At 37.2% G+C, this 15459-nt stretch overlaps 1 protein-coding gene across 1 annotated transcript in view; it reads right to left on the bottom strand.

Annotated features, from left to right (window-relative positions):
* Positions 1 to 5809: 5809 nt before the first annotated feature.
* The window catches only part of CEP128 (centrosomal protein 128), a 407170-nt gene continuing 397520 nt past the window's right edge, over positions 5810 to 15459 (bottom strand). Inside the window, 1 exon segment of the mRNA XM_030558988.1 lies at positions 5810 to 8952. Coding sequence (XP_030414848.1) covers positions 8846 to 8952 — 107 coding nt within the window. The 3' untranslated portion in view covers positions 5810 to 8845.

Below are 15459 nucleotides of genomic sequence, written 5' to 3'. Positions count from 1 at the left end.
TAATTTATTTGATTTAGCATGTGCGCACTTAACTAGCCATACATGACTGTGACTTGTCCAGCTTTAAAGGACTGATCTGGTAAAGAGCTGGTTACTCATTTTAAGGTAGTGGGTCTCCAAAACTCACATTGAAGTCAATTGGTACCTCACAGATTGCACTAAGCCCTTTGCAGAATTAGGTCTTAAGTGAGCTGTTGATAACTGCATATATTTTCTGCTATACATGCTCAGTCCACATTTTCAAAACAAGGTCATTTCAAACAGAAAGCACGCACTGCTCATTAAAGTGTAATTACAATCAAGTGTGAAATCTTGGCCCCATTGAAATGTATGGCAACTTTATCATCGTTTCAACAGGGCCAGGATTTCACCTCAAAACTGAAGTTTCAATTTCTCAAATTTTAACCAGTTTTTAATTAACCCAAAATTAAAAAGAAAGTGGCCAGAGTGTTATTTGAAAATTTAGAAAAATGTTTTTGCTTCACTGGCCATGAACTCAAAAATAGCTAAATGGATTTTACTCAAGTACTCAAAAAATCAACTTTTTGCAGCCATCAATCATGGAAGATTTCTGAATGTTTGTGGAAACTGAGATATAGAATGTAAAGTGTCTTGCAGCATTACCTACAGCAGAAATGTTGCTTATCTATTTTCTCTGTCTCCCTCCATCCTATAATTAAAAAAAAATTATGCTACTGTAATGTTAAGGCTGAAATTTCAACATGTGACAAGTCACAGAAAATGCAGAGTCCATTCCTGCAAGTCCTCCATAAGCAGAACACTCACAGTGATCAATGGAATTTCTTCCCAGAGGACTCACAGGATCAAGCCCTAAATACTGTAAATACTGCTATGCATATCAGAATTTTCCAAAGTGCATGGGGTACAAAGATGTATAAATTAAGACAAGTGAGCATTTTACAACACATGGAGAGTGACTGGTTTTGTTTTCCTGAAGCTTTCAAAAATTTGAGAAATGACATACAATTTTGTTGTAAAGACACAGCATAAGATGATCTACAAAAGGTAGCAACTCAAGATGGGATTAAGAAATTACTTGAACACAGGGAACAGTGAGGAAAGTATTTTCTGACTCTTCTTGGAGAGGATTTGTCATATCCTGCTCTGACATAATTACACCTGAGATCCTATTGAGCTGAACGAGAAAAGGATTTTGTTACCAACAAAAAGAAGGCATTTTGGTCACCTGATATGGTGCTAGCCAAGCTTTATGTATTTTTCTGATGGTGGGCTAGTTAAAAGTTCTCACTTTCACATACAACTCCCTCATGAAACAATGTATGACATGCTAACAGATGCCCATTTTGCCACTGGTGAATATCACCACTGCTACACTCCTATGTAGCATTCTGCACACTCCGGTGCTCACTCTGACTATGGCTTTTTGTTCTTACAGTCTGATGACTTCACTAAAGACTTCTCCAGCCGAAAAAAGAAAAAACAAATTCACTGTACACACTGGGTTTATTGGCTACTCTATCAGTCAAAACACAGAATGAACAAACTTTGCCAACCACCTGATGTTTTCAAATCTGCAGCTCTTTCAATGAGGTGTTGTTGCCAGTGGCAGCAAAAGCCTCATTAAAAATGATGCAGCCATCTTCCTCAGTACAGCATACTGGTCACACACTGAGGCGAACAGTTCTACGTGCCATCTGCAAAGCATACCCAGTCTTTATAGTTTTTAATTAAACACCATGTTTTTGTAGTAAGGCAACTGACACCTTTTGGGCCACTGGTGGAACATGTGAGGGGCTCAATGCCAGAACAGAAACTAGGCTTGCATCCCAATTTAATGCTCGTTTAATAATAACGTGAGCAACATCAAAACTCAAATGTGCAAACTGACACTGGCACTGTGTTTAGCAAGTATCAGTGTAACTTTTCAGCATATTTTAGTTGTCAGCAAATGGCTATACAGATGGTAATTTGAAACTGACATGTTCAAAAATTACCTTTCAGGGTATGAGCTTTCAAAACTCTGTACTGAGCAACCGGGGTGCAGATCTCTTAAGTAAACAGTCTGCATCCTTTATTTTCCAGATATGACTTACGTATCTTTATTCAACACTGACAATACTATCTCTGAGCACCCCCACCCCCCTGAGCACCCCCACCCCCTGTCCACTCATGATTGGGGAAAAATTGTAGCACTCAGCAAATCTGAATAAACACCATATTCAGATGTACATACTCCTGCCCAGGAGATGATCTTTAAAGTTAAGCAGCATGTGATCTGATGTTAGCCTGTTTACAGTGTGGCTTTTATTTTAGCAAACAACTGGAGTTACAAAATCCTCATGAAAGGAGATTATAAGGAAGTGTTCCCTTTTATGATGTTACCACCCTACGGGCAAATCAGCTATTGAAATTGATCCCATGAGCTAAATGATGTGGTGATGGTAGAACACATGAATGGTTTCTCCTGATGTACAAGTGCGACATACATATCAGATCAGAAAAGCAGCTTGAGATCAAAACAACTCCAGTGTAAAGAGAGAGGGCTAAAATCCTGTAGTCCTTACTCAGGCAAAGCTCCCACTGAAGCTAATGGCTTCAATGGGTGTTTTGCCTGAGTAAGGAAGCAAGATCTGATCCTTAATGAGTTATTTTTATACAATATTTGATCACATGAAAGACCAGTTATTCAGAAGAACTTAGCACTTAATCATTCCTCTTAAGCACTGAAATGAAGTAGCTGGACTTTCAAAAGTAATTAGTACTTTTGTTGAAAACAGAATATGTTGAGTACTGAGCACTTTGGAAAAAGCTGGCCTGCTATATACCTGTTTCTAATTTCTCTAAGATCCATTCATCACACAACAGGGAATGATGAGTGGGTTTCCTCTTTTTTCTTTATTTGGTCTTGCAGTGAAAGCACACTGATGAGAGTAGGATATTATCTTTTCACAGCAACTGGCTGATGCTGCAGCCACTAGACCACTTCAAAATATAAATACCTTTAACAGTAACAGCCCAGAGAAGAGAGATACAATAATTGCTGACAAAGCTGAATGCTTTTTGTATATAGTTTCTGTTTGTCCCCCAGTCAAGTCCTTCATTACAAATGAGGGCAGGAATTTTTTTTACAAAAATATACAAACACCCTGAAGAGGGAGTTTCACATTGAGAGTAATGAATGAGCCTAATTTTTCTTCCCTTGCTACCAAATCATAGGAGAACTGGCCTTTGTTTGATTTTTCATTATAAACTTGACTTATTAGCGATTTCACTATCCATTTGAACAGTTGAAACTTATTTTGCTTCAGGTCCACATTTTGTTTTCTACTTCAATAAAACATCTGTGCTGATATGACACAGAAAACGGCACTTGATAAAGATACATTGTCCCCCACTCACTTCTTTTTGTCTCAATGAAAAGGACAATCAGAAATGATTTGCTTTGGGAATAACCTGCAGTATAGGTGTCAAAAAATCTCAGTCTATGAAACAAGATGTGCTAGTGGGTTTGCTTTATATTTGTTACTTTGAAATCCCAATCACTGCCTATTGTTTCAAGGTATGCGTGCGTGACATTAAAATTTTACATCTGCTAAGTCAAAAAAACCAAACAAACAATAACCAGAGTCTCATTCTTGCAGGCTGAGGAATGGCAGGTTTGCAACTTTAAACTTTAGAAATATGACTAGTTATTGTTGCTAGTACAGATGATATATGGTGGATGTGTCTGTATTTTAACCACAGTAGCAATTATTTCTTTTTCCCTTTCATTTTTGCTGCCAACGTTCTCAAAGGAACTGGGTTCCAGATTTTGAAAGACCAAGTTCGCCAAATTATACGTTGCTTCTGCTGTACTTCTAACTATAATACACATATTTTGCTAAGTTTTAAGATCTAATTTATGCCTGCACACAGTAATGCAATAAAGTTCAAACCCAGAACGGTTGCACGAAAATATGCTCATAGCACATACTAGCTCAAATCACTGTAGAGATTTTTGAATTAATGATGAAGTGTTCTGAAGATTCATTGTTAATACATGGGTTTTAGTCACTGAATTATTGTTCTGTTTAAATGCTGATAATAGCAAAAATATGCAGCGCCTGGAAATTCATCATGGTGAACAGATCTCAGATAAGATGGCACAACTATTCCCTGAAGGGGGATCCTTCTCCTTCATATCATCCTTGTATCTAAATTGTTTTTTTTTTTAATCATATCTTCTTCATCATCACCACCTCCACTAGATTAAAAGAAACAAGAATTTGTTTTTGCAACATTATACTCGTTTGGACCTGCCTATGCCCCCAGACACATGGGTGCAGCTCCTATAGACCTCATTGGGAATTTCACCTGTGGGGGCATAACAGGGCCCAGCTGAGAGGGGACATGGTTACTAACACTATAGATGATGGACTTGTAGACCAAAGGGTCAGAGTTTTACAAAAATGGGATAAGATTTAACTTTCTTGTTTACAATACACAAAGCAGAGGGCACAAAAACAGGCAATTTAAGCAACAGCTACATTCTTGCAAGAGCTACAGATGTGAAAATTTCTCCATTTTTTCCTTAAGGAATTTTTAGGCATAAAGACTAAGATCATTGTTATAAAAATGCCTGAATATACTGCTGGGCCAAAATATTGACATTTTCATCCAGAAAAGCCAGTTTTTCCAGGGAAACACACAGTTATCTAGTGCAGGGTCATTTAAGAGGCCATGTTGTGGAAATATATCCACGAGAAAAACATGGGATGTGGGAACAAATACTCTCCCACCCAAGAAAGGACTGTAGGGAACAAGATGACGGTATTTTCTTAGGGCCTGAGTATTCTAATCCATTCAAATTTGTTTTGAGGGAAAGCTGGAAGACAGAGTACAGAAGATATAGATGATGCATGAATGCACAAAACTTCAGTACCATTACTGTTGAAACCTCTCATTTCCATGAAAAATTTGAAAAGAAAAAAGGCTAAATTGCTTCTCTATGTGGTCATCTATCCCTGCCCTCTCTACTCTCCATTCCACAAGAGGCCATTGTGTTCTGTGCCTAGCTCTATTTTTCTCTTTGCAGTTGTTTCTAGAAGAACCTAATCAGATAATAAAAATCAGCTGTGTTGACTAATCAATAGGCAAAGCTTTCAAATATAGGTGTACTAGGAGTCTGACTTGTCCATTCAAGTAGAAGAAAGTTTACCACTAAGCAGGCATCACTGGATTGATTACATGGCTGTCAAAGCTTGAAAACATATAAGGTTCCAGATGAAGCTCTAGAGAAGTGAGGGACAATGTAAAACTGAAGTAATTCAACTGAAGATGCTTGAATACCACAATAAGTGGTGTTTTAGGGATAATGAACATAGGGGGTTGATGCACTTCTTCTTTATAGCTATGCTAACCTGCACTAAGTAGAGTTTGGACCATAGTTTTCAAGGCCAAAATTCCCAAATTGGATGCCTGAAGCTAGGTACCTAGGTCCAAATTTAGACACCTAAATACAAGTGGCTAAATTTTCAGAGATGCTGTGCATAAGAAAAAAAATTAAGTGTAGACACAATCTTTCACTCCGATCCCATTTCTTGCATACTGAAAGCTCTCACTGTGTGCAAGGATTAGGCTATTAATGAATTAATAATATTCAGAGGATCTATGATGAATGAAAAGACTAGTAATTTTAGGATACTGAATGCACAAAATGTTTCAAATGAACAATCTGATTTTCTACTTTAGAATCAGAAACTTGTCAGAAGGAATAATATTTTTGCCAAAATGAAAAAATATAATTTATTAAACCACAAAAGGTCATTTTCAAATAGTGTCAGGAAAGGGACTTTAACCCTCATTAGGAAGGAAATTAATTCACTGTATTACACTGAGGTATTGCAGGAAATATGATTCTCTATTTAAGGCAGAATTCAGGCCAATGTTGTACATTATCTGTGCTGCAGGGCCAAGAGGGTAAGTTTAGGAAAGAATTTACTGGGTTTGGAAAGCTTACACTAACCTATTAAAAAGTTCCTTTAATTTTTTTGTGGTTTAATTTCTTTCCCCCAACCCTCTTCATAAGTTACAAAAAGGAAATAAATTGCCCCAGAAAAGATATCACATGGCCCAGTTTGTAAAGAATTAACATATTTAAGGAGTTTTAAAGCCAGTATAATTCACCCAATAGTCATTTTCATTCTGTTGTGTGAATGTATTTACAGAGCATTTTGAAAGCATGTCCTGGAGTTTAGACTGCTTAATTGTAGTAGTCAGAGAATGCAAAAAACAATTATTAAAACTAACTAAACTACTTTTAGTAAACACAAGTAAGAAATAATAAATACAAGCGAAGAGAGGCAGAAGCAATGAATATCCAGCTTTTTTTCACATTCCTTAGGGAAAGCAAAGAGATTTTTATTTTTACAAAAATAATAATTTTGCTCCTGAACTGTGGCTCTCAGTTGCCAGGTTTCAGCCAAGCCCACTTACAAACAGGCATTTACCATGGAAGTTGTTCCAGATTCAGTAAAAGGTGGTTGATACACATCTATCTATACAGCAATTCAAACTGTAGGGGGTTCTCTTTAACAAGATCTCCTTGCAACATAGTCTATTTTAAGACCACAATTTACTGTGTTGCAAAACAACAGTTTTTATTTTAAATTGACTGTCCTATATTTCTTTAAACCATTATATGTATACACCATAAACTCTGGAAACTGTGAATATCTTATTTTCTGATTTTCCAACTTTTCACCAGGCAAACTGACTGAAGTGTTTTAAACAACCAATTTCCAGCTGTGACCTGATTTAATCAAAAAAATAAATTACAAATGCTGAATACATTTACAGTTGGTTTAGTTTAGGGCAACTATGGACTGAGTTAATCTCATATTTCATGATGTCCATGCTCATTCCTGCTCTATGATAGAAAGACATTTTCATTAACCTTATTTTCACTAGTAGAGAGGGGTTTTTTTGTGTAGTTTATTTTATTCTGGCTCTGACACAGCCATTGGGATTGGAAGAGATGGATGACCCTGTTATACTTTCTGGCCTTTGAGGTAGGAAACGTGTCAGCAATCTGTAAAGGGCTAGTGCCAGTATTACTCCAGCCTACACTATGCACATCTAGAAGACAAAGAGAATATCTTCAGAAAGGATAAGCCAATCTTTTATGAGACATAAGAAAAATAGTCAATAGCTGTTTTCATACAAAGAAGTTACAATACACATACACACATAAAATTAATGCAAAGCAATAATCAAGTGTATCTTCTAATCTCCCTTTCTGAAAAGTATATGCTGTTAATATCTTCAGCAATAATGTGTGCCTGGAACAATGCTGAGTATAAGGGGCTTGCTCCAACAGACTCCTCACTGTCCCAGCTGTGAGCAGAATCTGTCTGCAGTAAACTCTTTAAAAGCACTGCCTGTTCCTTAGTTGGCACATCATGATCTGGAAACTGCTACTAAAGGTTCCATCTCTACTGACAGTGCTGGTAAAAGAGCCACAGTCTTTCTGAGAAAGAGAGGGCTCTCTATACAAGAAAAGGCTGTCATAAATGAACCACTGCAATGTAATTCATATTACGCTGATACTCCCTGGTGTGTTTGGCCAGTATATTGGCCCTTTAAGGCACTTTGGTGGTGATTCAACCTGGAACACTAAAGATAAGCATGTATCATAGAACTGAACTAGGACTGGTGCAAATATTGAAGATTCTAGAGATAGTGGAAGATGTTACAATAGTGGTTTGTTGGGGTCTATATTAAGCTAGGAAAGGTATCAGATTTGACTGGAATGGGGTCCTCAGAAGCAAGAAGGACATCCAGAATTATGAATAATAAGTAACATTTTAAAATTTCAAAATACTTAATATAAAATAAAAAGAATAACAAAGTGGTTATTAGAAGTTGCTTTTAAAAATGAACAATGTTTCATGCTCATATATAGAATCACCTTTCATCAAAGGTTTTCAAAGTGCTTAACAAAGGTCGGTATCATCAGGACATTTGCAGGTGAGGAAACTGAGGCACAGAGAGGTTAAGTTATTTGCAAAAAGTCAGACAGTGACTTACGAGAAGAGCTGAGAACCAGTCTTCCAAATGGCATTCTCTTACTCTAAGCATTAGATAATAATGCCTTCTTGCCATACCATCGGATTATAAGATATTATATCTTAGAAATAATTCTGAACGGCAACAATAGAGATAGATTGGTGCAGCCTATGATCTAAATTCCCTTCAACTTTGGGAAAATGTGGTTCTAGTTTTAAACTTTGCTGATTGGATTCTTTTCTAATAGTAATGACCTGTTACATGGTTTTTATTAACTGAAATACCTAAAATCATGTATACATTTTGCTACAACATATTATAAAGCTTCTTATAATATATTGGGACAAAAGTAATTTCTAGTAATTGTTTCTTGATTATTAATCATTATTAAATGATGCCTAAATTTAAGTGTCAACCAAATTTCTTTACACCTGTAATTTTGCTCTTAGCAAAAGTTTGTGTACTAGTTTTTCAGCTAGTAATCTTTAGAATCCATGTATGCTATAAGCAAGAATGAACTTTAGTCAGGCAAACTATAGAATGAATGCAAAGAGGACAAAGCTTTATGCCATGAAACCCTTTGGCAGATGTGGTACATACCATTATCTTCAGGTTTAAATAGCCTCATTCCCCTCAAACAACTATGATGAACTTTCAGTCAATATTTGGCAATTGATGAATTACTGAAGCTGCATCACTCCTGTAAGTGCAGCTGTGCTTGACTGCAGACAGAATTATTATTGTTTTAAAACAATGGAGCAGAATTGAACCTCCAGCAAGGAAAGTAGCGGTGTTTTTGCATAGTTTTTTAGCAGCTCTAGTGCTTCTCTTTTTCTGCTTGTGACTTCATTTCATTGACAGCAATACTAATGGGATCTTCCTTGGTTGTATTTAAATTGAAAGGAACCATTCTTCTGATAAATGCTGGAAAGGAAAGAAAAAAGAAGTGTGAGGGACCAATCAACCATCTGCAAAGAAATACTATCAATAGCTAGTAGTATACATAGATTTGCTAGTGGCAGCTACCATAAGTTTGACCTGTGCTGTTCTTCACATTCAGAATTTGTACATGCTTGTCTGATATACTACTGCATGCAAAAATCTGTGTTAAATACAACATTCTGGTTACAAATTTAAAATTTTAAAGTCAGAAAATGCAAGTGATGATGGCACACATACACAGGGGCAGCTCTAGACATTTTGCCGCCCCAAGCACGGAGGGTCCACTGGTCCCGCGGCTTTGGTGGACAGGAGGTCCACCGAAGCCGCAAGACCAGCGGACTCTCTGCAGGCACACCGCTGAAGGCACTCTGTCTGCCGCCCTCGCAGCGCCGGCAGAGTGTCCCCCATGGCTTGCAGCCCCAGGCACGCGCTTGGAGCGCTGGTGCCTGGAGCCGCCCCTGCACATACAGCAACATACTATGGTATACATTTATCAATACAGAGAGTAATATAAGTGCTTATTGGTCAAGAAAACCAGATTTTTAAGTGCATCCAGGATTAACCTGGCTGAGGGAGCTTTGTTACACAGAGGAAATCTTAATTTCTACTTTACCTGACATTTAAGAATTGTAATTATATGCCCTTTATGTTGTATTTACACTTTGTTTGCATTTCATGTTGTAGTTTTTTTAATAAGGGAAAAAAACCCAGGAAAAACCCCAAAGAAAATACCCTTCATAGTGGAACATTCTAGAGGAACAAATTGTATTGGCCCCAGTATTTTTTTGACATCAGAATTAATGTATATGCACTTTAGGTGTGCATGTGTAATTTTTTAAATCCTTGGTTCTGGGTACTTTCACAAACTTAGCTTGAGTGCATCATATGGCACAAAGCCCCAAAAGTAAATATGAACTAGATGCAGCATCTAGTAATTATCCATTAGTAAAAAGAACATTAACTGGATGATAAAGACTTGACAAGAGGCAGAGGCACCAAGTTACGAAATAGAATCAGACATCAGGCTTCTAGTTCTACAAAAGTCATTCTTGTACTGTTCACGCATGATCACAAAAGTGTCAGAACACTGGGCCTTCCTGGAAGTTTGTTATAAACGTGCTTAGTGTACTCTTTACAAACTGTACTGTAATAACTTAGCAGCTCCCACCTAGGAGCCATGTAACAAGGAACAAGTCTTCAGTTTTTAATGTAGAATCCTTCAATTTCCAAAAGTGAATGTAAAATCGCTATCTTGATTCCTTGGCCCTTAATAAATCCTTGAGTTATCATTTTTCTGCACTAAAGAAACTGGAATTCTCTTAAGAATTATACAGTGTTCGCTTTCTAAGTGTGAAATCATCATTATTTGCCACAAACTTCTTTTCTGAATGCACAGCCTCTTCTCTTCCACACTCAGGTAAATCTGGAAAATTTCCATAGATCATATTAGAGAAGCCCGGTCTACCAATCTGAGCACAAGACTGAAGACAGGAACTCTTGAATTCTAATCCTAGCTCTGCTGCTGTTTCCCAGTGACAAAGGGCTAGTCATAACTTAACTACTACTGGATGCACATCAATCAAATGGGGATAACACTACTTACCTCACCAAGGTTATGAGGCTTTGTTGTTTGTAAAAGGCTTTGCAGATGAAAAGCAATAGGTAAGTACAACATATTCAGTTTTGTTAGCTAAAGAGTCCCAAATCTGTGATGTGACTCCTGTTGCAGAACATAAAATTAAGAGGCCACTTGGTGCTAGACAATTCAAAGGAGTAACGATAATATTGAAAACCTAAGGGCTGTTGTGGATAAAAACACAGCCACTCCCCAGTGTGAGGCTGTGACAGGTTGGCAGGAAACATGAAGAGCACATTTTTCACTAATCTCTCAGTCATGGTACTATTTATTCTCAAAACATTTACAATGCTCATCTCCTAAGAAAGCTAGTTTTTTGGAAATAAAGAGAAAAGTTATTACAGAGACACTGCCGGTCAAATTAAACAAATGCTTGCAATGTCATTTTTTGCAGCTATTAAGGAAAAATAAAAATAAAACACATATCAAGTTCCTCCCTTAAGACCTAAGAATATAAGACCAGCTACACTGGGTCAGACCAATGGTCCATCTATCCCAGTATCTTGTCTTCTGACTAGCTAATGCCAAGTGCTTCAGAGGGAATGAACAGAACATACAATCATCGAGTGATCCATCCCCTGTTATCCACTCCCAGCTTTTGGGAATAAGAGGCTAGGGACACCCAGAGCATAAGGTTGCATCCCTGACCATCTTGGCTAATATCCACTGATGGACCTATTCTCCATGAACTAATCTAATTCTTTTTTGAACTCCATTATAGTTTTGGCCTTCACAACATACTCTGCAAACAAGTTCCACAGGTTTGCTTTGCATTGTATGAAGAAATACTTCCTTTTGTTTGTTTTAAACCTGCTGCCTATTAATTTCATTGGGTAAACCCTATGTCCTGAGTTATGTGAAGGAATAAATAACACTTCCTTATTCACTTTCTCCACATCAGTCATGATTTTATAGACCTCTATCATAGTCCCTCTTAGTCATCTCTTTTCCAAAGTTAAAAGTCTCAGTCTTTTTAATCTCTTCTCATGTGGAAACTGTTCCATGCCCCTAATCATTTTTGTTGCCCTTCTCTGTATGTTGTCCAGTTTTAATATATCTATTTTGAGATGGTGTAACCAGAACTGCACACAGTATACAATGTGTGGGCAAACCATGGATTTATATAGTAGCATTATGATATTTTCTGTCTCTTTTCTTAATGGTTTTCAACATTATGTTAGCTTTTTTGGCTGTTGCAGCACATTGAGTGGATGTTTTTGGAGAACTATCCACAATGACTCATAGATCTCTTTCTTGAGTGGTAACTGCTAATTTAGGCCCCATCATTTTGTATGTATAGTGGGGATTATGTTTTCCAACGTTCATTACTTTGCATTTATCAACATTGATTTTCAGCTGCCGTTTTGTTGCTCAGAAACCTAGTTTTGTGAGAACCCTTTGTAACGCTTCACAATCTGCTTTGGATTTAACTATCTTGAGTAATTTTGTATTGCCTCCAAATTTTGCCATCCTGCTGTTTATCCCTTTTTCCACATCATTTATGAATATGTTGAACAGCTCTAGTCCCAGTAGAGACCCATGCGGGATACCACTATTTACCTCTCTCCATTCTGAAAACTGACCATTTTCTAATGCTCATCACATTCAGCGCTTTGTCTCACTGGTCTCTTCCCATTAAAGCTAATTTCATTTTGTAGGAGGGAGGAATGGTCTAGTGGTTAGTAAATCTGGGTTCAGCTAGGCTCTGCCACATATTTCCTGTGTGACTTTGGATGTCATTTAGTCCCACTGACTTCAATCAGGCCAGAACTTCACTCTTAATCTTCATGTCTGTTGCCCAAATGGGGATAACACTATTTCCTTTATTCCACTGTTTGTCTTGTCTTTTTAGACAGTAAGCCATTTAGGACAGAGTCTATGTCACAGTGTTTGATTAGAGTTTAGCACAGTTTTTGTTGGGACCTTTTGGTGTGACTATAATATAAATAATAATAAAATAAAATAATAATATGCAATAAGAAAAAGTTAAATAAAATGATGATTTTTCCATCTTTCCCACTAATGTGGGAAACTTGTAAACCATTCTGTCTACCACACCATGAGCGCTACAAGTTGAACTGAAAAAGAAAGAAAATGGGAAAGATGATAATATATGGGCAACACTTTAAGGCTTTAGGGCTTTTTTGTTTTGGTTTATTAACAGCAGGAAGTGATAGACTCAGATGGATTTCAGGGAGCAGTATGTTTCAGACACTAAGAATCTTCTAAGGCAAAAACCTGAATACTAGAGGAAAACACACAGTGAATGGTATCTGGGCATAGAAGCACTGCCTGGTACGTCTCACTTGATTTGTAAGAGAGTACACTTCCAGAGAGATGAACTGTGTTTGCAAGAGTGCTGGAACTATATGCTTGCAAAGTTGATGACATTTTCTACAAATTCGGGCCATGTCTACATTGGGAACACTTTACAAGTATAGGTATAGGTATATGAGTATAGGTATAGGCATATGATACTAGCTAAGGGCTCCTAGACTAGACACAGTTTATACTTATACCAGGAACTCTTACCATTATAGCTTATTCCACCACACCTGAGTAAAGCAAGTTATACTAGCAAACAAGCGCTTTTGTCAGAATAGCTGTAGCTACATTAGGGGCTTCTGCAGCACAGCTCCCACAATTTTATGAGAGATAACTCCTCCTCATGCCTGTGACTGACACAGCTCTGTTGGCAGAAATCTGTGGCACAGACCTGCCCTCAGCATGCAATTTTCAAAATGTCCCTGTCTTTGGTTAATTTCAACCATTTAGCAGAGTATTAATGACAAACCAGATTTCAGAGTTCAGACATTTTTGAGTTGTCTGGTTGAAAAAAATATAGTAAACTTTTCTTTTACAGTGGAAAAAGCCTATTCTTTTTTCATCATCCCACAGATAAAAATGGCTTAATTGAATATTTCAGGTGTGTTTTTCCAGAGAGATGAGAAGGTCTAAAAAGCAGGGATTTGCAAGGCACATTATTTTCACTACCAGCTGGTAGCCAGTACAAAGGAATTGGTATATAGACTTATACGGATGTAACAGTAGACAGTTCCTGTTTGCCTTTCCAGTAATACAAGAACTAGAAGGCTTCTGATAAAATCAGAGGCAATAAATTTAAAACAAATAAAATAAATCTTCTTTTAATCCAATGTATAATTAACCTGTGGAATTTGTTGCCATAGGATATTAAGGCAAAAAGTTCAGCAAAGATTTAAAAAAGGATTAGACACCTATGACTAAGAGTTGAATCTGCAGTTGCAGTAACTAAGATAAAAATTTTAACAGCTATCACCCTGTGCTTGACATGTTCTTTAAAAATGTGGTCTCTAGGCTCATCTTCCTGGCCCATTATTCCAACCACTTCACACTCATCTTTTCAGCCCACTCTCTCTCTGTCTCCCATCTCCAATTTTACACCATATAAGGCCCTTCACCATTTAGTCCTAACTTGTCTTTCAAATCTAATTTCTTACTGCAACATCATCCCTTGACTTTGGTCTGCCCATGATGTCTGCCTTGATCACGGCTTGCCTACTTTCCCCACATGTGCCTTTGTGCTTTCTGCCATGCTGTCCCTTATATTCGATAAGAACTCTCCTTCAAAATTGGCAATTCTCACACTTTATTCTCTTTTACACCTTTTACATCTTTGCTATAATACAAACAAATCACTACTGTCTGCCAATACTTAGGTATGGCCTGGGACTACAGGCATAGAGAAAGCCAGCACTACAGGGGGGTGAGTGTGTATGTGTTATAGTGGGAAGGACAAAAGCTCAGGATTATTTATTTTGCCCAGTGGTTAGTCCATCCTTACTATATACCATGGTAACATAAGAGTGCTATGTATCAGCAAAACCAATGGATAATGGAATGCTGTGATCCCAGTTTTATGAGATCAGGAAGACTAACCACTATTTTCCTCTCTGCACGCTTAGGGTATGAAAGCCTGGGATAGAGACACCCGTCAACAATATAAAGCCGAGAAGCTATATGACTTCTGGGAAATATTCCAGGTCAAAACCTTGAAATGATAAATTGTACAAACAGAAGGACAGGAATCAATTTACAAAACTAATGCAAAGCATCTGCAATTGTTAGAAGCTTAGTAATATAAAACTGCAGAAAAACACAGTGGCCATGAAAAAAGCAATTTCCGAGGATTATTCTATAGATAACAGCCAGTAGCTGATTTTTTTCAGACTAACCTTTTTTCAGTTGCAGCTGAAAATAATATGGACTGCAAACCATGTATCTAATGAGTGCCTTCTTGTCTAAATTATGCTCTCAGTTAAACCTCTTCCTTTCTAAGAACAGGGGTATAGTAAGCAAAACTAGCACTCTATAAAATAGCTGGTTATGGAAAAGATATTGTAATTGTAGAAATTATAACAAAAACATGAAGACCAGACATGAAGCAGATGAATATTGCTATCCCTTTCATTGACTGCTGTAATTAGCATCTCCATACTAAATATATCTATAAATACACAGATTGCAGTTTATTTATTTTTTTTTTGTCATTTTTCTTCTTCTCTTTCCCTTCAACAATTGTACATAGATCAAGGTTTAATTCCAGAGTCTCCTTCATTTCTAAATTATATCAAAATTGTCTTCTCTCCTACCCTACAATGATCTCTCCAAGTCAGGGCTGAACCACACTGGCAGGGAAACATAGAGGAACCTTGTAATGCTACTGGCTGTACTGTTTTTGTTCTGTAGAAGACCTCAGTTCCCACGTTGTTAATCTGGAAACTTTCATCAGAATATAGGGAGAAAAATATAACATTATAAGGTCTAGCACACAGCTACTGCGAGTGACTGAGCAAAAATATTATTGGTTCACA

Source organism: Gopherus evgoodei, chromosome 4, assembly GCF_007399415.2.
Source record: "Gopherus evgoodei ecotype Sinaloan lineage chromosome 4, rGopEvg1_v1.p, whole genome shotgun sequence".
NCBI lineage: Eukaryota > Metazoa > Chordata > Testudines > Testudinidae > Gopherus > Gopherus evgoodei.
The sequence above is the reverse complement of the archived record's forward strand: the minus strand, read 5'-3'. Positions and strand labels throughout refer to the sequence as shown.